Consider the following 24,980-nt stretch of genomic DNA (forward strand, 5'->3'; position numbering starts at 1 on the left):
ATAGATAAATTATAAGTGACAGTTTTTTATTCCCTTGCATCACTTTCCTTAATATCTAGTTTTCACATTTTTACTTTCCTTATTACTATATTTTCTTATTTGTTTTTTTTACTTACTCTTTTTCTTCTTAGTTTAATTGTCTTTTAGATTATTTTTTTGACAGAATATTATTAGATTTTCTTGTTACTTCATTTCCGTATATTCATATTTATATTTACTAGTATGGATACCCGTGTCAAGTACGGGCTAGAATTTCGTCAAATTTAAAATATAAATATATATACACACACATAATTTTTGAGGAATATATATAAATTCATGTATTGCAATAAATTTATCATTATAATATCAAGCGATAGAGTTCAAATCTCACATAAAATAGTTTTAAAATTATCACAAGTGTATCTTTAATTAATAATAATTTTATTCCTTACTAGTGTTGATAAATATAATAATTTTATATATTATTCTTAGTCAAACGTTCATTAATAGCATTAAAAATTAAAAATAGTAATAATAACTGCTAGCATATAAGTCATTTATTGAAAAGTTAATATTTTAAAATTTTAGTATACAACTACATTTTGAATGATGACCCTATAAAAACAATGTAATCACATCTTACTTGTTACAAACCACAAATATCAATTTTAATCAGCTTCTTTGAAAAAAAATCAATTTTAATTAGCACAATGAGATTTTATTTGTTTCTTACTCTTCTATTTTTTTGCTTTTGTGTGGTAACTCCCATTGAGTCTCAAAATCGTGGTTTCAGTGTGGAACTAATCCATCCTGATTCATCAAGATCACCATTCTACAACATCAGAGAAACTCAATTACAACGAATTTCTAATGTTGTGACTCATTCCATCAAGCGTGCTCATTATCTCAATCATGTGTTTTCTCTTTCACATAATGACTTGCCAAAACCCACTATAATACCCTATGCAGGTTCCTATTATGTCATGAGTTATTCAATTGGTACCCCTCCATTTCAGCTTTATGGTGTTGTGGATACAGGCAGTGACGGAATATGGTTTCAATGTAAGCCTTGTAAACCATGTTTAAACCAAACATCTCCGATATTTAACCCTTCAAAATCATCAACCTACAAAAACATCCGTTGCTCTTCTCCGATATGTAAACGTGGAGAAAAAACACGTTGTTCATCTAATCGTAAAAGGAAATGTGAATATGAAATTACATATTTGGATAGGTCAGGGTCACAGGGAGATATTAGTAAGGATACTCTTACTCTAAACTCAAATGATGGCTCTCCTATCTCATTTCCAAAAATCGTGATCGGATGTGGACACAAGAATAGTTTGACAACCGAGGGGTTAGCCTCTGGCATAATTGGCTTTGGACGCGGAAATTTTTCAATTGTATCTCAGTTGGGTTCTTCAATTGGTGGGAAATTTTCTTATTGTTTAGCGTCATTGTTTTCAAAGGCTAATATTTCAAGCAAACTATATTTTGGAGATATGGCAGTGGTTTCTGGTCACGGGGTTGTATCAACTCCTTTAATACAATCTTTTTATGTTGGGAATTACTTCACAAATTTGGAAGCATTTAGTGTTGGAGACCACATTATAAAATTGAAGGATTCATCATTAATACCGGATAATGAGGGCAATGCCGTAATTGATTCAGGATCAACGATAACCCAGTTGCCAAATGATGTTTATTCTCAGTTAGAAACTGCAGTAATATCTATGGTTAAGTTAAAGCGTGTTAAAGACCCTACTCAACAATTGAGTCTTTGTTACAAAACAACATTGAAAAAATACGAGGTGCCGATAATCACAGCACATTTTCGTGGTGCTGATGTCAAGTTGAATGCTTTTAACACCTTTATTCAAATGAATCATGAGGTTATGTGTTTTGCTTTTAATTCAAGTGCATTTCCTTGGGTCGTATATGGGAACATAGCTCAACAAAACTTTTTAGTTGGTTATGACACCCTAAAGAACATTATCTCTTTTAAACCCACAAATTGTACCAAGTTGTAAAATTGTACTTGTTTATTAATTGATAAGTACTAATAAAAGTGAGACTTAATTGAACATATGATCCCTTAATTTAATTTTTTTTTTTAAATTGGTCCACTAACTACTAAACGTTTCAATTTGGTCATTTTTATTGTTTCCTTCATTCAATTTGGTCCTATTTCATTAATTTTAACCCCCTAAAAAAGGAGATCATCGGATAAATTAGGTCTATCAGATCTAACCGTGTATCACCAACACGTAATTTATTTTACTTTTCTTCATCTTCTTCTTTCATCTTCATCTTCAAACAACCTTCATTAATGTTCAACTTTTTTTCTTTCAAAAGCTAAAATTAAATTAAATTAGACTCTGAATATTATTCATATCACTAATCAGATCCGCCAAAAAATAAGATTTAATTTACCTAAACCTCAGTACTTGTATACACACGCACCTCCTCAACACATAACAAATGCATGACAGAAAAATTACAAACAGTGGCAGCGGCTGCCAAAACTGGCATCCTAAAAAAAATAGCATACAAACACACAACAACACAATTAAACAACCGAACCAGCATGCGAGACAGGAAACTATAAACCACAATATATCCCTTAAAACAAGTAAAATATATGCCTTTAGGGATTTAGTGAAAAGGGGTTTTGGAGTGAATAAAAAATGGTTTCTTCTTTCTCTTTCTCTGTTAAATCGCGTTGTTTTTTTCTTTCTTTTATAAATAAATCTTTTTTTAAATCATTAAGGAATAAAATATATTTATTTGAATTTTTTGATTTTTTCTTTAAATATATATATTTTTTTAAATTCCACGTCAGCACAGTCAAATTTCACGTGGCAGTGCCACATCATTTGGTATGCACATATGGTATTGTCATGTCAACATCGTTAAGAGGAGTTAACAGTAGGGACTAATTTCATGAATGAAATTTTTTAAAGAGACCAAAAGCTTAAAGAATATTTTAGGGAGACTAAAATTAAATGTTGGTGTATTTAAGATGATCACTTACTTATTTAACCCTTTATGAAATAAACAATATTCTTAGCATTATTTCTGGGTAAACTAGTAGTCCCAAATAAATGTTAATTTTTTTTTTTATACATAAAAATTAAGAATTTTAGCTAAATCCAATTGAACATAAAATCAGGGGCGGTTTCACCGCCCGTCGAGCTTGAACAGTTGCCACGACTCAATCGATACTATCTTTATAGACCCAACCCAATAGCTCAATAACCCACTTAAAAAAATTTGAGCAAATTCTGACATTTCTCACACGCACACGATGTAACACACTCAAACCCCAATACAATGTTTAATAATAAAATCAACAGATATTCACTAGGGTTCAAGATGTTACTTCATCATTAATCCAAAATATTTATAAATCATCATAATCATAAAATAGTCGCAGCAGAAATACATCATATAACCTCATAAAGTTATAACTCATAAATCTTAGAATACATCAATATAGGTGAACTCGAGGGTTCCTCAAAATATAACAATCCAAAAGTAAATATAAATAGACTCCCAGGCACCCTAATCAGAGCACACCCACTAAGACTCCAAAGTAAAAGCAAGGAAAGGAAGAGTAGGCCTCAAGCCGTCCTCGGGTACTCATGTCTACTCAAGCGTCCTGGACCTGCACGTCTACACCACAAGGATGTAGGCGACCGAACAACCACTAGCGGGTAAGATATAGGTTCAACATAAAGAAGATATGACCTCAAGCATAATCATGGCATGTTAGATTGCAATTGCTTATATGTTAATATAAGACGATGAATAATGAATTGAATTGATTATTAACAAGTGAATGAAATGTTGAATGATTAAGTGTGAGTAGTGAATCGTCTAAGACGTAAATTGGTTAATTGAAGTGATGTTGTTCTATTGATGTTATATTGATGTTGGTGTCGTCTATTGATTATTATGATGATGAATTGTTGATGTATGAATGTATTGATTTGACGATGCAATGAGGTGTTGGTGTAGTGATATATTATATAATGGTGTGAATTATATACTGGTGAGTTTTATGGTGATATGCATTGTCGAGTCTATACTTGTATCCATGCATCATGGTCAGTCCTATTTGAAGCAGGATGGATTAATTGGTAATATATATATATATATATATATATATATATATATATATATATATATATGATTATCCAATTATTTGAAGCAGGGGGATCAATCGGTAACATACCTTTAACATCCAAAAATGGTACCACATGCATGTAGAGTCAAACTAGAACATTACATGCATATGAACTATGTGAGATTCGTGTATTTGATTATGAGAACTTACGTGAAGATGTGTTCATGAATTTGTGTGTTTTGTGACAATTAGTATTTATAATTGATTATGTGATCGATATCTAATCACAATGGTCGTTTGGTTGACCACCACGTCATTTCTTTTAATGGCATAGGTGATTTGGAGAATAGAGGTGATTGCTTTCTTTTGATGCTTGGGGACTAGCATAGATGCTTCCTCGTTTATTTTCCGATTAGAGTCTAGATAGGCTCTGATGTAGGAGTGTCGGTCTTGAGACCCTTTTTATTTTGATACCTTTTGATGGCTTATGTTATTTATATGATGAGGATAATTGTATCATGGTGATGTATTATGTGCAGTGACGCATGGCATACATATAATTCACACTTCATTACTATCATCAAAATAACTATCATCAATTAAAATCACCAAGTGCACAACTATCACCAAAAATAACAAACATCATCATGTACACATCTCCACACAAATTCACATATTTCACCGATTACATAAATCACCAAGTTTCACCAATGCACATAATCACCAAGCACATAGTCAAATATGACATGTTTCACCAATTATCAAATGCATGAAATGCTCTAGACATGACTCTATATGCATGTGGTACCAATCTCGTCACTTGGTACAACCGTATTATAAACATCGTCACTGAATACAAAAGTATTCTAATCATCGTCATGGAATACAAACGTATTCTAATCATCGTCACTGGATATATATATATCCTACTCAACAACTTATGAATGCATGAACATATGACTCAACAATGCATACATTCACCCAACAACTCATCATCATTAATGTAACACCCAGTTTTTCCAACATAAAAATTTCATAACAATTATCAGAGTATTCAACACTTAACGGAATGCTACACTTCTTAAAAATCGTAAATGAGATAATTAACTAATTATCTTTCCAAAAATCATCAACATATTAATTCAAACTTTGCAGCGGATTAAATTCATTAACATAAATAAGTCTTTGGCACGCAGGCCTCGTTAAAACGTCTCTTAAAATATCCAAATTAAAAACATAAGCATGTAAATTCATAAGAATACGTAAGGAATAGAAAAACATGCAACAAAGTTCCCATCCTGTTACGTATCAGACCACCTAAAGACACACATGAGAGATAATCCACTCACGACAGCAATCTAACAGCAACTTAAACTCGATCACCTGCAAGTTACTCATACGAAGAGCAACATTTCCAAGCAGAAGGGGTGAGATTTCACAAAACAATAATATTAAGCATATAATTCAACAATTATATTTAACAACCTAAAATCATCATAATATTCATCATAGATAATAATATATCATATATCACATCTTTAATAGTTCATATAAAGAATCACAGCTTCAACAACTTGGCAACTTAAACATCTTTGACTCGACAAATGCAACTCCAACTTGACTATGCAACTTAGACCTCTTATATGCATGTGGTACCAATCCAGGGCATCAAGCCCCCAACGTATTTGAGCGTAAATAGGCTCCCAGGGCATCAAGCCCTCAACTTATTTGAGCGTAAAAAGGCTCCCAGAGCATCAAGCCCTCAACTTAATTGAGCAAAGGCTCTAGGGCATCAAGCCCCCAACAATGAAATGCTAATGCATGGACTCGACCTCTTAACATCTTAAATCGACAACCTCTTATATAATCCAATAATTTGGAACTTCATCATCTTAATCAATTTAGACCGACTCATGCAGCTTAGTTAAATAACAACAGCAACACAACAGTATACAAAAACAGCATGACATAATAATATCAAATGCAAGTCAACAACGTCTCAATTATTCACATATAATTCAAGTAATGCATATACAATTATATCACAATATAACAACATCAAATCATAATCAACATCTTAAAACATCATATATACATATAACACTTCATCAATCATGGACAATATCGTATTCACAACATATACATACATATACTAATTCATCAATCATAAACAACATCATACTCATAAACATATACATTCATATTATTCAACTTTCGTGTTTACACCTAAGACCAATTCTGGACCTATCAATACCAGATTTCATTTCAAATTCGGGGCAGAGATGAAAAGAAAAATTAGAAAAAGCAACCCATATTATTCAACTTCACTTTCATTCAAAATCATCACTCTTAACCCTAATTCTCAAATTCTCAAAAACTAAACCTACAACATATTATATACAATTTTCAGAATCATAGACTCAAGATTATTGAATGTTAGTCTCACCCTTACCTTGGAATATAAAAATCGCAGCTTCCTAGGTCTCTCTCCCTTCTCTTGGCTTTTTCTCCCTTTTCTCCAAAATTGATCGTACGTTATGTTTTTCTAAACTAGGTCTCTCCTATTTATAACTTTTCTTTTCTATTTTATCTTATTTCTCTTTCTCCCCAAAAACTCTCTAAAATCTCATAACAACCCCTAAACTCAATATTCTATTCTAATATATATATATATATATATATATATATATATATATATATATATATATATATATATATATATAATATAAAATATTTCTATAACAAATAACAAATATATCTCTATAACAAATATATTTCTATAACATATATATTTCTAAACCAAATAGCATATATATTATACTAATAAATACCAACATATAACATAACAAAATATCACTCATCAAAATAAATCATATAAATCACACAAATCATATAAGTATATTCTAAACTCATTAAAATAATCAAATAATTAAAGAGGGCGTTACAATTAACATCTTCACTTTTCATACATGCGTTCATCATCAATAACATCGTCACTTTGCATGTAAGAATTCATCATCTATAATAAATCACCATCATTAAAATCATCATCAGAACAACATCATAGTTATCACCAAATATTCATTAAATAGTCACCACCAAAAAGAACACCTTCACTTCATAATTCACAAGTCACATGATAAATAGACAATTGTTCGTATCAAGGTAACCAACACAATACACATCCAACCAACATTGATTGAATCCTATTTTATCATGTTATCATGCATACAAGTTCATTTGCAAGTTATTCGATCACAAAACCTCATTTTGACAAAGTTTGTCTATTTTCACAAAATCGACTATTTTCAATTTTCTCAACAAAATTAGGGTTTCATATTCTTACACATCATAAAAACATCCCTACATATAATCTAACATCTAGGTTAATCAATCGTAGCATTTTGGTTTCACAAGGTTCACTTATTTTCCCAAAGTCACAAAGTTCATCTCATATTTCTTCATTCAATATCAAACAACACAAGACCTCATTAGACCCTTTATACAACATTATTTCTTTCACAAAAATACCCCTTGATGATTAGGATAAAGTCCATACACTTAGAAGTAAGTTTGGTAGCAATTGCAGCGAAGAAAAACGTGTTTTGGAGGTTTGGAACAGGGCGTAATCGATTACACGAAAGGCGTAATCGATTACACCTTTCTAGTAGGAAAATCTGGGGGCAGAAACATTGTGTAATCGATTACATCAATATAGGATGGCCAAAAATAAGTTTTTCCAGCTTTTCAAGTGCGAATTTTCAAAAATAATATATCACTTTTGAGCCACTTATTCCAACTCCAAAACTTCCAAATCAATTTCAAACTTAACCCATGATTAAACCACTTATATCAAACACTTAGAACACATCAAAACCACACTTCCCATTCCAAAATCACTTATTTATCAAAAACATTTAAAACAATTTTTTCACTCAAAAACCCAAATTTTGTACCAAACAATCCCACACCCAAAACTCATAGTTCAAAACAGAAATTTAAAGAGTCAACACTCAACACAACAACTTCATCACTTCATTCAAATTCATCAAAATCAAACTTCTCCATTTTCAACCCATTTTTACAAAAGTCACAAAAATACCACAAGTTAACCACAACAACACATTTGTCAATACCCAATGCATGAATTATCATCAACAACATAACCCATTTCTATTACAATATTCTTTATTTTGCCGACATGAAGTGAAGTTTTACCATTTACAAGTCATACCTGCACATCGGTTGGTTTAAGAACAAACCCTTGTAGTTTTCTAAAAGACTCTAATGACATATTATTAATACTGGATCCAAGATCACAAAATGTCTCTCCCATATAATGTTCTCCAATGCAACAAGGAATTTCAAACTTACCTGGGTCTGGCCTCTTATTTGAAAGTGATGTCCTGATTGCCGAGCGTACTCTTCTGCCCAAATAGACTATCTTTTCTATTTGAGGTTTATCTTCTACTAATTCTTTAATGAGAGGCATGCAACATGGACTTGTTTTTGAAATTTTCTCCATCGAAAGTGTCTTATTTAAATCTTCTTCCACTTTGACAACCCTTTTTCTTTTTGGGACAGGTTCCACCACTAGGTTTCTTTTTCTTTTTTCATTGTAGTGATTTGTTTCGAAACTTATTACCTTGCATGTTTCATGATTAATAAATTGAAAATTATTCGGTAATTATTTTACTAAAATATTATATTTAATTAAAAAATACTACATAATTTTAAATATATAATAAACATGCATTTAGTAATAAACTTATTACATGCATTTGCAATTTTCCATTTTCACTTGCTACCAAAGATCATAAGTAAATGAATTTGAAATAATTGAGGTGAAATAAAAAAATTCACATAAAAAGAATGACATTAAAAAATAAATTGATTAATTACTAAAGAAGTAAAAGAATTAAACTATAAAAATGAATGAAATCATATTAAAGAACCATGAACCGTATAATTGCTATAATCCCCCTTATACTCATACAATCCTCCTCCTTGTTTTCTCATCAGAAGAAGCAATTATTCTATTTTATTTTTGAATTCATTTTCACAATTTATGACAACTCACACATAAGTAAAGAATTTAGAGTTTGATTTCCAATTACAGCGTCCAACATAACAATTTGAATATTTTTATCAATTAAACTAGAATTTATGAAGATGCATTTTTTTTATTTATTTATAAGAAACCAAAAAGGAAAACTTTTTTTTATCATAAACCAAAAATATCTTTACCCTAACTTTATTTATTACAACATCCAACATGTACCTCTAATATCTTCACCACATCACAAACCTTCCCTTTGTGCCATCTTTTTCTCACCCTTTCACTAACCGACTATGAAACTTCTAATTTTCCTCTAAACATAATCATAATCATAAATTCATAATCACATTCCTTCATTACTCTCTTCCTATAAATAAACCAAACCTTCTTCATTTTCTCACTCTCTCCCCCGCGAACACGTAACTGCGGGATTTCTCTTTTTCCATCATTCTCCGAAATTTTCCTTCATTTTCCATCAAAATCTCGATTCAATTTTCCGTTAATTCATCGCGATTCTATGATTCTATCGTAGTTGATTTTGATAAGTTTGAGAAATTATTAGGGTTTCGGTTCCGATTTTGATTTTGATTGTATCGGAAGATTTTTTTTTGGTTAGGGTTTTTGATTTTGGTGATTTGATTGTGATTTGAGATGGGGAGTGTTGTTGAACGAGATGATAATCGGATTATCAAGATGAATTTTACGATGGATGGAGCGGCGAAGCTGAGAGAGAGTGTGACGGAGAAGTTGAAGGAGTTTATGGGGGAATATACTGATGATACTCTTGTGGTATGATTCTCAATGTTAACGATTTTGATTGTGTAGTGTGCGTTTGTTTTTGGATTGTTGAATGCATGATGTGAATTAGGGTTAGGGTTCCTTGTGATGTTGTTACTATTGGAGGTTTGATTTGATTGATTAATCTTTGCTTTGTGTTAGTGATAATGTTTTGGGATATGATTTGTGTGATGTGATTTTTATGATGGAAGGATGAGTAATGTTGAAAATTCCATGTTCTTAATTGTGGTTAGCGTTGTTAGGGTTTTTCTGCAAGTTATGGGATTGTGTATTTTGGAGTGTGAAGTGAGGAGATATTCAAATAAATGTATGGTTTAGGGCTATGAAGCTATGAAGTACGGAGCCAGACGGACACGACACGCCGACACGGATAATATTTTGAGAAAATGACATATTTAGTGTAATTATAGGTGTCGTGTCGATGCCGGACACCTATGCGTGTCCGACCGGGACACACCTAATCCGAGGAGTGTTCGTGCTTCATAGCTATGAAGCACGGACACCAGACATGAATCACACCGGTAATTATCTGAGAAAATGACATAATTGAATGTAACGACTAATGACCATGTGCCAGTGTCATGTCTGACATTGGATGCGCCCTCGATCAATTGTGACATTGGATGCGCCCTCGATCAATTGTGTCGGTGCTATAAGGTTTTTAGGGTTCAGTGCAAAGTTTTGTTGTGCCTTCTAGAGATTTGTTAGTCGTTATCTGTTCAAGCGTTGATGTTTTGGGATATGATTTGTGGAGCATTGATGTTGGGGTATGATTTGTGGTATGTTGTATGATGAAAAGTTATGTCGAAATTTCCCTGTTCCTGTATAATGTGGTTAGCATGGTTAGGTTTTTCTGCAAGTTTTGGGATTGTGTTTATTGGAGTTTGAAGTGGAGTAATACTTAGATTAATGTATGGGTTTATTTTGTTATAATTCACAAGTGAACGACACTTGTAACATTAGGACCGACACTTTTGATGGAAGGTGTGTTTGGTGTCCGACATGTGTCTGTATATGATACTGACTCGACACCGAAACATGTGATTGCATTCAATTATGTCATTTCTTAAATTACTTACGGTCTCAACATATGATTGTTGTGTCCGTGTCTGTGTTAGTGCTTGATATCATGTATTTGAAATTGTGTTGCTGGTTATAGTGCATGCAAATTGCTTTTCATATGTTTGGTTGTGGCCCTGTTGGTTGATAGGTTGATGGAACATTGATGCAAATATGAGTATGGCTTATGCACAGGACATATGTTTGGTAGTTGTATGAGTATGGCTTATGCACAGTACAACATATGTTTGGTAGTTGTATGTGCATGCACAACATGCAGAATGAGTTTCTTGCAATTATGATATAAAGTGAAATGTGTGACACTAAATTATACACAGATGATAGACCCTATCATTTTAAAAATTATCGATAACTTTACTGTTATTATAAGTTATATATTTGTCTTAGGTATGTGATCATTGTAAAATACAGATAGGTGAATATGCATCCAAAATTAAGAGGGATAAACAGATTTTGTGGATAAACAGAGATTACTTTGTGAAATAAAAATCATGTTAGGTGATTTGATCTTGCAGGCAAATACCAACAAAACCTAATGTGAGAAAAGAGGATCAAATGGAAATATATTGTGATTTAAAGAGACGAGAAAGACCAGACCCTAAAGAATTTGAGAAACCGTTTTAATAGACTTATCTGAACTGATTTAATGAAAACTGTATTTTGATACAGTCCAATGGTGTCGTTTGATTCGTCTAGCCCACTCTTCCTAGTGAGTTAATGCTTTGTTGTAGTTGTTGTATTTATGCCGATAAATCAGCTATAGACTAGTGTGTATCTTGAGTAGAAGCTCTTCTAATCTGTTTTATGTCTTCAGAATTTCTTTAATATCTGAAGCCATAACTGTTGTTATGGTGGTTGTTATTGTACCTGCTAGTTCCTTATGGTTATGTCATTTATCTGTTTTTTAACGCGAAATAATATATTTTTGGAGGAATTTACCTGTGAGTATAGGCAACTATAAGATATTAAAAGTTTCTTATGCTAAATTGACTTTAACTGTATATATAAACTGAAATTTGACCTTGTATGCTCTGACAGGAATATGTGATCGTGATACTGAGGAATGGTAAGAGCAAAGAACAAGCAAAGAATGAGTTGAATGTTTTTCTGGGGGATGACAGTGATTCTTTTGTGTCCTGGTAATTTCACTTTAGTCTCCCCTTGATGGATATTATTTAGGTTAATTTAACTGCAAGAAATGTAGTATTCACACTACAATTTTATGTGCTGACTTATATGTATATTGTTATCAGGCTGTGGGATCATCTACATTTGAATTTAGCTTTGTATGTAAAACCTGAAAAACTGCAAGACGAAGCTCCTAAAAGAAAGCTTATATCCGAAATTAAAGCTGGGGATGATGGGCTTCAGCATTCAAAATCAGAGTTAGAAAGAGGAAATTCTAATAAGTTTTCTAGAAGTCGGCATAACAAAGATTGGAAAGGACTGGTGAAGGGAGAAGCTGAAGCACCTACTATTAGAAGCTTTGAGGTTGACAATGCTCATGTAGAGGAAAAAGTCCGATCAAATGTCAATCGCAGTCGAAGGTCACCATCTCCTAAACCTGCAGTTCAGAGGAAAAGGGGCCGAGCTGATGAACAACAGAGGCCAAAGGTTTGAACTACTACTGCAATATTTTCCTGCCCTGATCTAATATATATACTCGTATTTTGTTCAACTTAAATTCTTTTAATGGAGTTTCTACAGTAATCGAGAGCTTACCATGCTTGTTCGTATAAGTAAGTGACTATCCAATTGAACGATGGAGTTATAGTTGATTTAACTATTTTATTTTATCACCTAGTGTCAACCCTGTTCTGGAATTTGGGTAAATTGATTAGATTGGTGAAGTCCATCAAAGAGAAATCCATCAATTGTCTGAATCTTAGCCCTTATACTTCATATGTGTTGCTTAGATAGATTCTATTGTATCTTTCCATCGCTATTAAACTGATGGAAAACAAATGATATCCTTATGCATATAAAATCACTAGTTATTTTTTGTCTGCCGATTTTCCTGTTCATTTATGTGTATTGTTTTTAAATAAAATTACAAAGTACTTATTGATTTGTTGCTTTCAAATATCTAATTGGGTAATTTCAACAGAGGGATGTTGTCTCACAAGTAAATATTGCTGCTCCTCGACGGCTCCTTCAATTTGCAGTTCGAGATGCAGTGGGTTCTCCAAGGACATCCGGTGTTGGCACGTCAGTGGAGCCTTACTTAAAACGTCTTCGTTCTGTAGTTTCTACATCCTCTGCTGATTCATCTGTAGTTGAACATTATCAGCGTGTGCAGCCAACTTCCCGGGCGCCAAATGCAATGGCTAGAGTGATTAAGGCTGTGGCAGAAGCTGCAGAGGATGTGAAGTCCAAATCCTCGGGAAGTGTATTTGATAGACTTGGCTGTGGTATGGATTCATCTGCTGATAACAGCCAACTTGATTATCAACATCAGGAGCAAAATCAATCAATGTATCTACAAAGAACTGATTACAATGGGCAATATGCTGCCAATACAACTATGGTGGAACGTGAAACTGTTTTTCTCTCTGATTCAAATTCAGATAATGAAGGGTGTCATGATGTAAATGTCATAGGTCGTGGGGTGACTGGAACTTCTGAGATCAGCTCCTCTGTTGGAAACAAGGGAAGTGATTCACTCATGGTGCAGTATAGTGTAGCAAAGAAAGCTGATGATAGTTTGCGTCTAAAACAGAGCCAGGAACAGGAGCAACCTACTGCTGCATGTAACCCTTCTCGTAAAATAGTAAACATTTCTGTTAATGTAAATACTTGGAAGCCAGACCAATACCAGGAACCAAGAGAAGTTGTAGAATTAGATGGTCATAAAATTTCAGACAATGAAATTGGAGATTCCAGATCTAACATGCAACTGGTGAAGGAGAATGCGAACGCTCTGAAAATTAGTAACGGAAATGTGAGATATTCATTATGCTTACATTCTGAGATTCTGTTTAAAATTGGTGTATACAATTTTCCTCTTTGAAATGTTTATCTTAACTCCTTAAACTTTTCTTTTTATAACTTAACCACTTAAAATTTTCTTTTCATTACTTAACCTTTTTGAATTTGTTTTAGATGACCAATTTTATAAAGTATAATGACATGCCTGGTTGTTTAATTATTGACTATTTTTCAATTGTATTATGACATATGTTAGGTAAACCTTGCTCCTGATGTTCAGAAAGAGTCTAGCAAGGCACACTGCACTCCTGGTGAGTTTTAAATCTTCCCTGGTGGAAATTCTTGTTGCTCTGAGACACATGCAAATATTATTTTTTGCTGGTTCAATAATTATTTTGAATGGTGAAGGGTCTGTTTTTAATTTAAACGTTTTGGTGTACGGTGTATCTATATTTAATCTTATACTATTGTAATTTAAACTTGAAGACTTTCGACACTTATCAGGTGTAAAATTGATTTCATATTTTGCATTCTCAGGTTCTAGCGTTGCTGGTCGTCCTACAGAAGATGTTGATTCCAGAACCATTTTTGTTAGCAATGTAATAATTCTTGCTCCTTGTTCTTGGTGGGTGAGGGGAGGCCTAAAAGATGGGGTATTGGGATGGATTTGTTTGATTTCTGAAGTTTTATTGTATTGGTTATCATAGGTTCATTTTGCTGCTACCAAAGATGCTTTGTCTCGGCATTTTAATAAATTTGGAGAAGTGTTGAAAGTGATTATTGTTACTGACGCTGCAACTGGCCAGCCAAAAGGGTAAGATGTTTGTATAATTTGTATTGCTCACTACATATGCTACACATTGTTTGCAACTTTATTTTAACTTGCTTTTACTTGAACAGGGCCGCCTACGTTGAGTTCATGCTAAAAGAAGCAGCAGACAATGCACTATCTCTAGATGGTACTTCTTTCATGTCACGAATTCTCAAGGTATTGATCTTAGCTTGGTAATTTAGCATGTGTTTGGATTAATGTTCCCACAAGAATAAACATGTGTTCACAAATGCATTCTATTACCTTTGCTGCAACACAACTTTGGAACATCAACTATAAACACAATTATATAGAAGTTCTATCCTAAAGTTATCAATTGTGGATCGCTGAAAATGGCAAAACATGAAATTTACTATAAGAAATAGCATATGGCGAGGCATGCTAGTAGTGGAAGCCGCATAGTGGTTTAAATAAAATCAATTGTATCAATCATTTATTTATATATTAATAAAATCATGTTGTATACTAAAAAAAGCTGCATAAACGTAAACTATGAAGTGACATAATATTAACTCAAGCTAATGGTTCAAAATACCAATTCAGACTAGTGATTACTGAAAACAGTAAAAAAAATATTTAACATAAAAGATTAAAAGATCTATTCATTTTCTCCCCTTCCTAATTATTCTCATTGTAATTTAGTGAGGCATATCATTCAACTTGACTTGCGCGAACCCCTACAATCTCTCATGACACCATGGGTGGCTCCAACATCTTTCTTGCTGTCATTATTAGTTTCCAGTTGTCCTTCCCCTGCTCTCTCTCACATAAGTTCTTGAGAATATGATGAAGGAAAACATTAACCTCTTTAGCTCCCAAACTGTGATGATTGAAGACGTGCTTTGCTGGGTGTATTTGCATGGTCTGCACTTAGTGAGATCATTCCGGTGTTTCTTGTGCCAACACTGTGGATTTATGTTACTGGTATAGTCAAATGCCTTTGTGGCCACCACAATTCCTCTTCCAATTGTGTTGTCATGAATGCTGCCAGTGTTGGAACTTGCCTGCAATTGTGTTGAGACTCTTCCAAGTTCCAAGTTGACATTTAGCTTACTCATTTTGGTCAAACTCATGTTTGGTGGTACATAGATAAATAAAGATGTCGATAATCATTTTTTATTCTCTAGACCATAACTTATTTTTTAATATTTCAATAATCATTTCTTCAAAAAAAAAAAATTCAATAATTATTTTATTCTCTTTGAACAAGCTTCCCCGAAGGGGAAGATACATAACTCATTTGATTACATCTATAAAATTACCAAGAAGAGCGTGATTTTAGAAAGTTTTGCTTAACAGTGTGATCTTGCTCCAATAAAGAAAGTAGTGCCAATGGGATTGGGAAGCAATGTTGGCTGCTAACACTGCTCTTGATCCAATGAAGTAGTGGGTTCTGGTGATTTTGTTAGAGTAGTTAGTTTTCAGTTTTCTTTTTGCAGTATGCATGATGTTGGTTATAATAAATACCCTCACTTTATATGTCATTCAGTATAATGAAAATGCCGGTTTGAAATTCTATGACGATGAAGATGTCTGATGTGTGTGGATTGTATTTTTATTTAAATTTTAAGAAAAAGACAAGGCCCATGAACTAAATTATTTGCATTACTTTTCCACTACAGGTTGTAAAGAAAAGTGCTGCCCCTGCCCAGCAAGAATCAGCTCCAACCACGACATGGCCACACGTTAGGGGATCTCCATTTCCTACTGCTAGATTCCCCAGACCTCCATTTGCAAGAGGTATTCCTGGTTCATTTAGACCTCGTCCCCCAATGAAACTGGGTGCAAGGAGCATGCAGTGGAAGCGGGATGCTCAGGGTAGTCCAGCTGACAGTGGTTCCTCAGTGAATTCCGGCAATTTTGCCATGCCTGCCACTCGTGGTCTCACCTATATTAGAACACCATCTAAACCAGAAGGCTTGGGTACGACATAATTCAAATATTGAGAGGCTTGAGTACGACGAAATTATTGAGATGGCGGTGAACCAATGCCACGTCAGAGTCTTCATATCTTATTGCACAAAAATGGTAAAAAAAAAATTAATGTAAGGAGACACTTGGCTTAATTTCTGGATTTTTCTTATGTACATGGAGTATATTTGAATATTTAGAGACTACGATGCCTATTTAGGTAGCAGTAGACTACGTTTAATAATGTCTATTTTTTGTCTTCGGCTGAAGCTACGGAAGAGGAGGATCTTGATTTTGTTGGATTGAAGGTGAGAAGAATGTAATGGAGGTATCTGGGAATGTGGAGGTTGATGTGTTCGGGTGGGTAGGGTGGGATGATTTATATGGTCTTTTTTATTGCTGGAGAACATGTTTCTCTGTTTTTTTGTTCAAAGTGCTACCAGTTAAAGATTAACAAACAAAAAAAAAAGGAAGAAATGGAAAAAAAGAAAAGTCGAATTTCGTTGGATGGCTTTATTTACTTCATTCTCAATATAATTAATGATTTTATTCTTCTGTAATGTTATAGTTGTGTAATTCTGTTGATGGTACTTTGCTATTCTTTTACTTTTATGCTTTGAAGCTAAACGGCAGTGAATTGCGGTTCTCGAGATGCTTACAAGTTACAAGTTCTGTGGGAAAAATATATTTCATCTATTCTTTTTTACTTGTCATTTTTGTCGAATATTTCTCCGTTTACTTGGTTTTAAATTTAAACGGAACATTAATTTTTATGCTTGATAATTACCATTGATATAAATGGGTAGAGATTTGATTCTCTTAATTAAAGTGACAGATAAGTAACAAACTATTAATTTTTGTTTACAACAAAAATGAGAACTAGAATTTCAACGCCATACATGTCAGTATTTTAATATGTAGTTGTTATAGAACTTTGCAAAAGCTCAACACATCGTAAGAGTCAAATTCAGAGACTGAATATTCGAGGAGAAAAGATAGAAATGAGTTTGATTTCATTTGAACATGTGATGTCATAGAAATGACAAATACCAAAGAAATTCTTGGAAAAACTTCTGAATACACTTTCTGCTAGCAGAAATCATTGATATAGCTGAGAAGAAAAATAATTTTGGATTCATGTCATTATATCAACATATAAAGCTAGTTGCTCCAATAAAAATCGTTCACTATCTCCTTCATATTTTCAAAAGTATGCGCTATTCAAATTTTGAAAGCATGTAGTTACAGATTCAAACAATATAGATAAGGTAGAGGAAGCTGCACATAATCAAATTATCATAAGTTGAAGAATATGCTCAATAACATGTATTGAAACTGGTGAACATACGTCAATGAGTTCGAGCAAAAAACAACATTAACACACTTGGAATGCTGAAACACGGAAGAGAACCTCCCCTATGCTGCTAAATGGAAGATACAATTGATTCACTTCACTTCAGATGGTTCATGAATTGTATACACAATATTTTCCATATTTGATGGAACAATGGTTCATGAATCAAATTACATTATGCATCTGAAATTAAGGTAAACTGGTTTAGCTGGTACCAATTAACCATGTATATTATTATTATGTTGAGATCTAATTTGGCTATAAACATAAGTAGTACCAAAATGATCATGAAAATGAAACTCTCAGGAGCCCACTAACCATGTATTAATAATTTTAGTTCCACCAATTTCATCAACCTACCTTAGATTTCTTCAGTCATATATAATTCTTGTTGAGATCGAAAACTGATTTTTGATCACAAAAATCTCCAAAAGTTTTGGGAAATTGTCACACTTGGCTGGATTTAGTAGTAACAGAAACAATAGAGCAGCCCAATGCACGAGGCAAAGAGATTGTTTTCAAGATTTGAATCTCAAAACTCGAATTCACAATGCAACAATTTTACAGTTGCGTCAAGGCTCGCCTTCGATATTAATAAAAGCTATAGTACTTTTTACGCAACAAACAACTTGAACACAAGTAAGTAGCTCGGTTGGTGAATTAAAAAAATAAGTTGTTTTATGCAGGATGTCCAAGTTCAATCCCCGAAAACTAACATAAATGTTTGCCTATCAAAAGAATCGTAACACAAATTTGATTTAAATGCAAATTGAATTAAATTATATCAAAGATGCAAGCAATTTGAAAGGTAAAGGAAGTATCAAATTCCAATCCATCAGGAGACACCATCCTCATCATCATACAATATCCATTGTTAAACAAAACGGTGCCCCAGAGGCACAGGTTAGCATGACTCATACTTTATAATCAACAACATATAACTAGAACACAAATAAGTAGATCGGTTAGTAAGTTAAGAATGCCGAATGTGTTTTAAGCGGGAGGTCTAGGGTTTGATCCGTGAAAACTAACATAACCACTAACACTTGTCTACCTAAAAAAACATAACACAAATTAAATTTAACCCTAAATTATACCAAAGATGCAAGCAAATTTCCAGGTAAAGGGAGCTTCAATTTCAATATCAAATTCAAATCCATCACAAGACACCATTCTCATTATCATAGAACATCCATTGTTGAACAAAACCATATTATTTATATATCAAAAACACATAGCAAACTAAAATTATACAATAGTCTTAAAAGACTTATGAACATGAGTGAGAAGATCCTTATCTTTATTCCACTCAGGAGTAGGAGCATTAACAAAATGAGCATAAAGCTTATTATTAGCACAAGTAACAGAAATCAAGCTATGATAAGCAACACCATCAATCTCATAAACATAATAAACTTGACCATTTTCATCTTTCACTTCTTCAGAACTCACATTATCAGCACCACTAATAATATCTTGCAAATTCACATCAGAAAGTGCTAAGTTGTTCAAAACAGCATCTTTTGGTGCTAACTGACGAAACCCAGAAAGGAAAGTTAGATATTCTTTCTCTGTTCTCTTCTTTGGATTGTAGAATTCACTGTCTGTTCCATTTGTACCTTTTTCTACTTTTGATATTAAACGTTCCTTCCAACCTTCTGGAACGTCGTAGATGTATTCTGCTGAGTCTTTCTTGTTGGAGTTACCGCCGTAGCCGCCGTAGTTTGCTGCACTTGCTGCTGTGCCGTAGTAGATATTGTAGGGAGATGATTCTGCTGCTATGGAAGGTGGTGATGTTGTGAGAATGGTGGCTATAGCTGCTGCTGCTGTTAAGGTGGTGGTTAGAGGTTGTTTGAGTTTGAATGAGAGGAGTGGTTTTGATATGGTGGTGGTTGTGGTGGTTGTTGTGGTGGTGGTGGTGGTGGTAGTGGAGGAGGAGAAAATGGGTGGTGGTGATGATGAGAAAATTGTGGCCATTGTTTTTTGTGGTGTTTTTTTGATAGGTTTTGTGAGTGTGTATTTGTTAAGTTTTGTTGTCCATTGAAAGTTGAAGAAAAATATGTGTGGATTTTTTTCTTATCTAGTGAGGATAGAACAATTGAAGGTTTTGGCTTACGTGGATGATGATGTATAGTAGTTAGCTAATGATGCCCTCTCTAAATACGAAGAAGTATCCGATACTCGTCGATATGTATCTACGGAGTATCAAAATTAATTATTTTAATTTAAAATGTATATTTTATCGGATACTTAGTGATACTCAACAGAAACACACATATATTTATAGAATACTTCAAAAATCGTATCTTGGACAAAATGATGGGTAAAAAAGTGAAACTATGTTATAAGAATTCAGTTGATATGCATATAATTCAATCAATATAATTGTTTTTCGATTAACCAATTAAAAATTATGTTTTGGTTGACTAGGGTAAGAAGAGAGAGAGACAATTCAATCAATCAACATAAAATAAACTTTGTTTTGAGTTTTTTTATTGATGCATTTGTTGATGTCTTTTTTTTTATGGTGACCGGAGCTTGAACTCCGAACCTTGCATACATTATGCATTGTTCCTACAAACTGAGTTAAGCTCACGATGACGCATTTGTTAATGGCTTAATATATGAATGAAACTATAATATGATTTATACAAAAACTTCACATTGTTTAGTTTATCACATGTAATATTTTTTTTTTTTTAAATTGTGACTTCCATGCATGTGCCATCTATTTTTTAATATTTTTTTTATTGATTTCGATTTGTGTGCTCCTCACAATATTAAAGGTTGTTGCATTAGTTGTTCAATTTTGATTGTACAAATAACATTGCTAATCCATGATTATATAGTAATGAAGGGTAATCAATTTTTTTTAAAGTATTTTACATGCATATAATTAGTGTTAGTATAATATTTTTAAACATATATTAGTCGTATCGTACCTGCATTTGTACTACGTATTTAGGCTTCATAGATAGTTCGATTTGTTTTTATCCATTCCTTGATGCTTAAAAAAATGAGCAAGATTTAATCCAAATGTTTTTAGTCAAGCCTTTTGTTCCATGCTTTTAAATAAACTCATTTGTATCTTTTTAAATTTTGAATTATATTTTGCAGTCATGTTTTTTTTTTTGTTACAAGAGAAGAGACAAAGCAAAAAAACAACAAAGAAAATATTATTGTCCACGACGATAAGCAACACTCATCCTATCTATCGTAAGCACCAAAAGAATATTTGTTGGAGGATCAAGAACAACTATCATATCACAAGAAGACTTTTAGAGAAGCGGGGAAACAATAGCCTGCCCTAATTTTTTAGTGAGAGAAATTATGTCTTCTCTCTAAGTTTTCTTCCTCTTTCACTCATCGAGAAGGGGTGATTTTAGGTCAATTTTTGACCTAGAATAACCCCTCTGCATCTTTTTTTTCCCCTTTTTTTAATTAAAATAAGGGATTTTCACATACATCAAGTTTTTCTTTCGTGCTTTTTCGTGATTTCGTCGTCTTAGTGCGACATTGTGTTGTTCGTCGTCTTGTGCGGCGCTGTTTGATTTTGTATCTTTTATTGTGCTGTGTTCGTTTGGTTCGTATTGAAAGATTAGCTTCAGACAATCACAAATTCAATCAATGATTTGGGCGTCAACGTTGCAGATCCAGAAGAATGTGTATTCTGGTGATTTAGATTTCATCATATTATTTGTAGGCATTTTGCCGTTGTATGCTATTAACTTGAGTGATGTGAGTTTGTTCGCAGATTCACCTTATACGTTTTTAGCGATATTGATGATGTTATTGTCTCTGATGTATTCTATCAATTTGAATGAATGAATATCCTCTGTTTTCATAAAAAAAAAAAAAAAAAAAAAAAAAAAAGACTTGTTTTCAAACTTTTTCAACTTGACTGTCAATTATGACGAGTTCTCCCTTGAGGCGTCTAACAGTCACCAACTAAAATCATCATAATTTAATGATCAAGACTATGGGTTATGCAATGACACGAATATGGAAATGGCCAATATGAGGCATATGCAATGCAAACTGCACACTTATCTGAATGGAGAGACTCAGCAAAATAGCGTTGTAGGATTTCTTAAGAAAAATTGCAATATGAATTTTTAAAATTATTTTAGTTGGGCCAAATTCCTACTATGGTCAATGAAAATGAGCAATCAACGAATTTGGATATTGTTGTTGATGGAGACACTGAAATTAAGATAAGCACTCGACAAGAAAGAAATGAACAACAAAACATGAACTCAGTGATGCAAGCACAAGGTAGTACACCATGGAGAATACAATTGTGAGGATTTATTTTACGAATTCCCTTGTATACGACGAGTAGACAACAAAAGAAGAGAGTTGTGCACCTACAACAGTTGTACGACACATTAATTGTGAGAATCATTAGATCTAGGGATTTTTTTTTTCTTTTAAGATCTAACGATTCTGACAATTTATGCACCGTGCAACTATTACAGAGGATTCATGTCAGGTGAGAGTGTCACCGCTACGAATTATGTTAACGAACCAGAAAACATATCTCATGTGTTAGATGACACAAGAAAGATTTGTCAATATGTTACAACTGCAGAATCAATGTTTGAGTTGAAACACTTTATAATAGGACTTTATGCAAATGATACATGAGATGCAAACATGATTAGATTATCGCCCAAATTGGAATGATAATGTAATGGCCCCATTTGGCATCTAAAACAAGGATAAACTTGTAGCTCAAGTATACAATGAATGTATTGACTATGATGAAACATTTTGTTTTGTTACAAGGTTGAATGGATTTCTTAATGAAGACGTCTATGTTTATCAACCTCCTAGTTTTATTAATAAAGAAAAACCAAACCATGTTTTCAAACTTACAAGATCTCTATATGGTCTCAAATAATCACATTGGGTTTGGTATGAGAGATTGAACTCTTATCTAAAGGAAAAAGGGTTTTTCTAGAGGACAGATTGACACAACATTTTTTAGAAAATCAAGTCAATTTGACATGTTGATTGTTTATGTGTAAGGAATTTTTTGACCTTATGCAAAATAATTTTGAAATGATCATGATGGACAAATTAAGATTCTTTATTGGTTTGCAAATCAAGAAACATTTTGATGGAATCTTATGAAGAACTAAGAAGGGAAAGACAACTCCACCAGACTCCAAAACCACCTAAAGATTCTGCATAATGTTTGTCTTCATTCTCTTTTTCATCTAGTGTAGTCAGTCAAAACACTAACATAGTTGAAAAACAAGTTGATAAATTCCAACATAAGTTTTAGCTTCATTTAAAATAATAATAATAATAATAATAATAATAATAATAATAATAGATTTATACTTTCAAAAAAAATTAAAGAAAAAATAAGTTAGAGTTTCTAATATCATCATATTAAAAAAATGTGAAGGAAACCGATTATCGTGAATTGAAGATAAACCTAAACCAAAATTTGTTTTTTATAGTTTTCAGATTAGTTTTTCTCCTTTATCTAGGTTTGAACCCATGACCTCAAACTCTTTATCCTCTGGCTCAAACCAGTTGAGTTATCCAACCCTCCAACCAAAATTTGCTTACTAGAATAAAAGATAACAAAAATAATAAAATATCGGCGTAACAACAAAAAAACTTAAATGAAAAAAATATGATCGTGTTAGTTAATAGAGATGGAAATAACTTCGTGAAGTGAAGAGCAGAGATGGAAAGAGAAGAAAAGAAATGAAGACAAAAAAAAAAAATTATCAAGAGAACTTGAAGCACGAAGAGAAGAACAACAACAATGAATATGAACAAACATTTAGGGTATGTTATTTGTTGAGTTTGAGAATTGAAATATATCATATTGTTGAGTGTGTGTGACAAATGACTTTGTTCTTGTTGTTTGTTGATTTGGTATTAAGGTATTCATAAAATATTGGGTCTAAGCTAAATCAAAGTGAGTTTCGTAAACTTATTCCAATATCGGTTCGGCTTATCAGATTTTCAAACCACATCAAAAGACATCATATAATTTTTTATTTGATTTTCACAGTTTCATCAAGTTTGTCTGATGCATACACCCATTTTGTAAGCTTATTCCACATATCGGTTCAGTTCATTAGATTTAAAAATTAAAAACAAGATATGAAAACAATCCATTTCAGTTTTCTACAATTCAGTTATATTTTCAAACAACATCAAAAGAAATCAGATAATTTTTTATTTGATTTTCGCGGTTTCATCGAGTTTGTCCGATGCATACACCCTTAATAATAATTACAATAAGAGTAATGATATTTGTACAACCATTTGCTGACAACCTTTTTTCTCTCTCTTCATATTGATCAACAACAATAGAGAGAGAGAAATGAAGAAAGAGAGTAAGCGGATGATGTGAGTATGAAAGAAAGAGTTGTTCAAAAGTTGTCACAAAATGGTTGTACAACTAGGGATGACAAAGCGGGCCAACCCACCCCGCCTCGTTATTAACCCGCCAAAAATGGGCGGGGGAGCAACTAGCGACTGCAGATTGATAATCTCACCCCGTCCCGTTTCATTGCAGAATGCTAGGGTTTCCCGTCAATTTTTTTTTTATTTTTTTTTATAGAAAATAATTGATAAATTCGCAAAAATATGTAAAAATAACATAAAACTAAAGACCATTTTAAAAAAATCAAAATATAAAACTAAACTTCAAACATCCATGATCCATTAAAGCAACAAGGAAACCATGTGATCCATTAAAGCAACAAGGAAACCATAAAACCTCAATGAAATAGTCTTAAATTCAGCAACTCAAACAAAACTTGGATTCAATGTCTAAATCCATACCAACAAAAAAAATTAGTGAGTTGATAAGAATAAGTAGTCTTCAATCCAAATTAACAACGGTGTTTGATACTTAGTTGGATGTTGATGATGA

The 24,980-nt window shown here is 32.9% G+C and overlaps 3 protein-coding genes across 3 annotated transcripts; 2 read left to right on the forward strand and 1 right to left on the reverse strand.

Moving 5' to 3' along the window:
• Positions 1-692: 692 nt before the first annotated feature.
• On the forward strand, positions 693-2,012 carry LOC11446031 (aspartic proteinase CDR1). Its single transcript, XM_003599073.1, has one exon. The coding sequence runs from the start codon at positions 693-695 to the stop codon at positions 2,010-2,012; it is 1,320 nt and encodes a 439-aa protein (XP_003599121.1).
• Positions 2,013-9,421: 7,409 nt separating this feature from the next.
• On the forward strand, positions 9,422-16,848 carry LOC11425456 (nucleolin 2). Its single transcript, XM_003599075.4, has 9 exons — positions 9,422-9,959; positions 12,087-12,187; positions 12,302-12,662; positions 13,156-13,989; positions 14,233-14,287; positions 14,514-14,575; positions 14,684-14,790; positions 14,877-14,964; positions 16,431-16,848. Exons 1-9 carry the CDS (start codon positions 9,822-9,824, stop codon positions 16,740-16,742), a joined length of 2,058 nt encoding a protein of 685 aa, XP_003599123.1. The 5' UTR covers positions 9,422-9,821; the 3' UTR covers positions 16,743-16,848.
• A 2,356-nt stretch (positions 16,849-19,204) lies between these two features.
• On the reverse strand, positions 19,205-20,196 carry LOC11421951 (thylakoid lumenal 19 kDa protein, chloroplastic). Its single transcript, XM_003599076.4, has one exon. It carries the CDS (start codon positions 20,048-20,050, stop codon positions 19,322-19,324), a length of 729 nt encoding a protein of 242 aa, XP_003599124.1. The 5' UTR covers positions 20,051-20,196; the 3' UTR covers positions 19,205-19,321.
• Between the last annotated feature and the right edge of the window lie 4,784 nt (positions 20,197-24,980).

The sequence above is a fragment of the Medicago truncatula genome, chromosome 3 (assembly GCF_003473485.1).
Source record: "Medicago truncatula cultivar Jemalong A17 chromosome 3, MtrunA17r5.0-ANR, whole genome shotgun sequence".
Taxonomy (NCBI): domain Eukaryota; kingdom Viridiplantae; phylum Streptophyta; class Magnoliopsida; order Fabales; family Fabaceae; genus Medicago; species Medicago truncatula.

Coding starts and splice junctions, on each gene's coding strand:
- LOC11446031 (XM_003599073.1), top strand. CDS start 693: ATGAGATTTTATTTGTTTCTTACTCTTCTATTTTTTTGCTTTTGTGTG.
- LOC11425456 (XM_003599075.4), top strand. CDS start 9,822: ATGGGGAGTGTTGTTGAACGAGATGATAATCGGATTATCAAGATGAAT. Junction 12,188..12,301: donor AGTGATTCTTTTGTGTCCTG/GTAATTTCACTT, acceptor TATTGTTATCAG/GCTGTGGGATCATCTACATT. Junction 12,663..13,155: donor ATGAACAACAGAGGCCAAAG/GTTTGAACTACT, acceptor TAATTTCAACAG/AGGGATGTTGTCTCACAAGT.
- LOC11421951 (XM_003599076.4), bottom strand. CDS start 20,050: ATGGCCACAATTTTCTCATCATCACCACCACCCATTTTCTCCTCCTCC.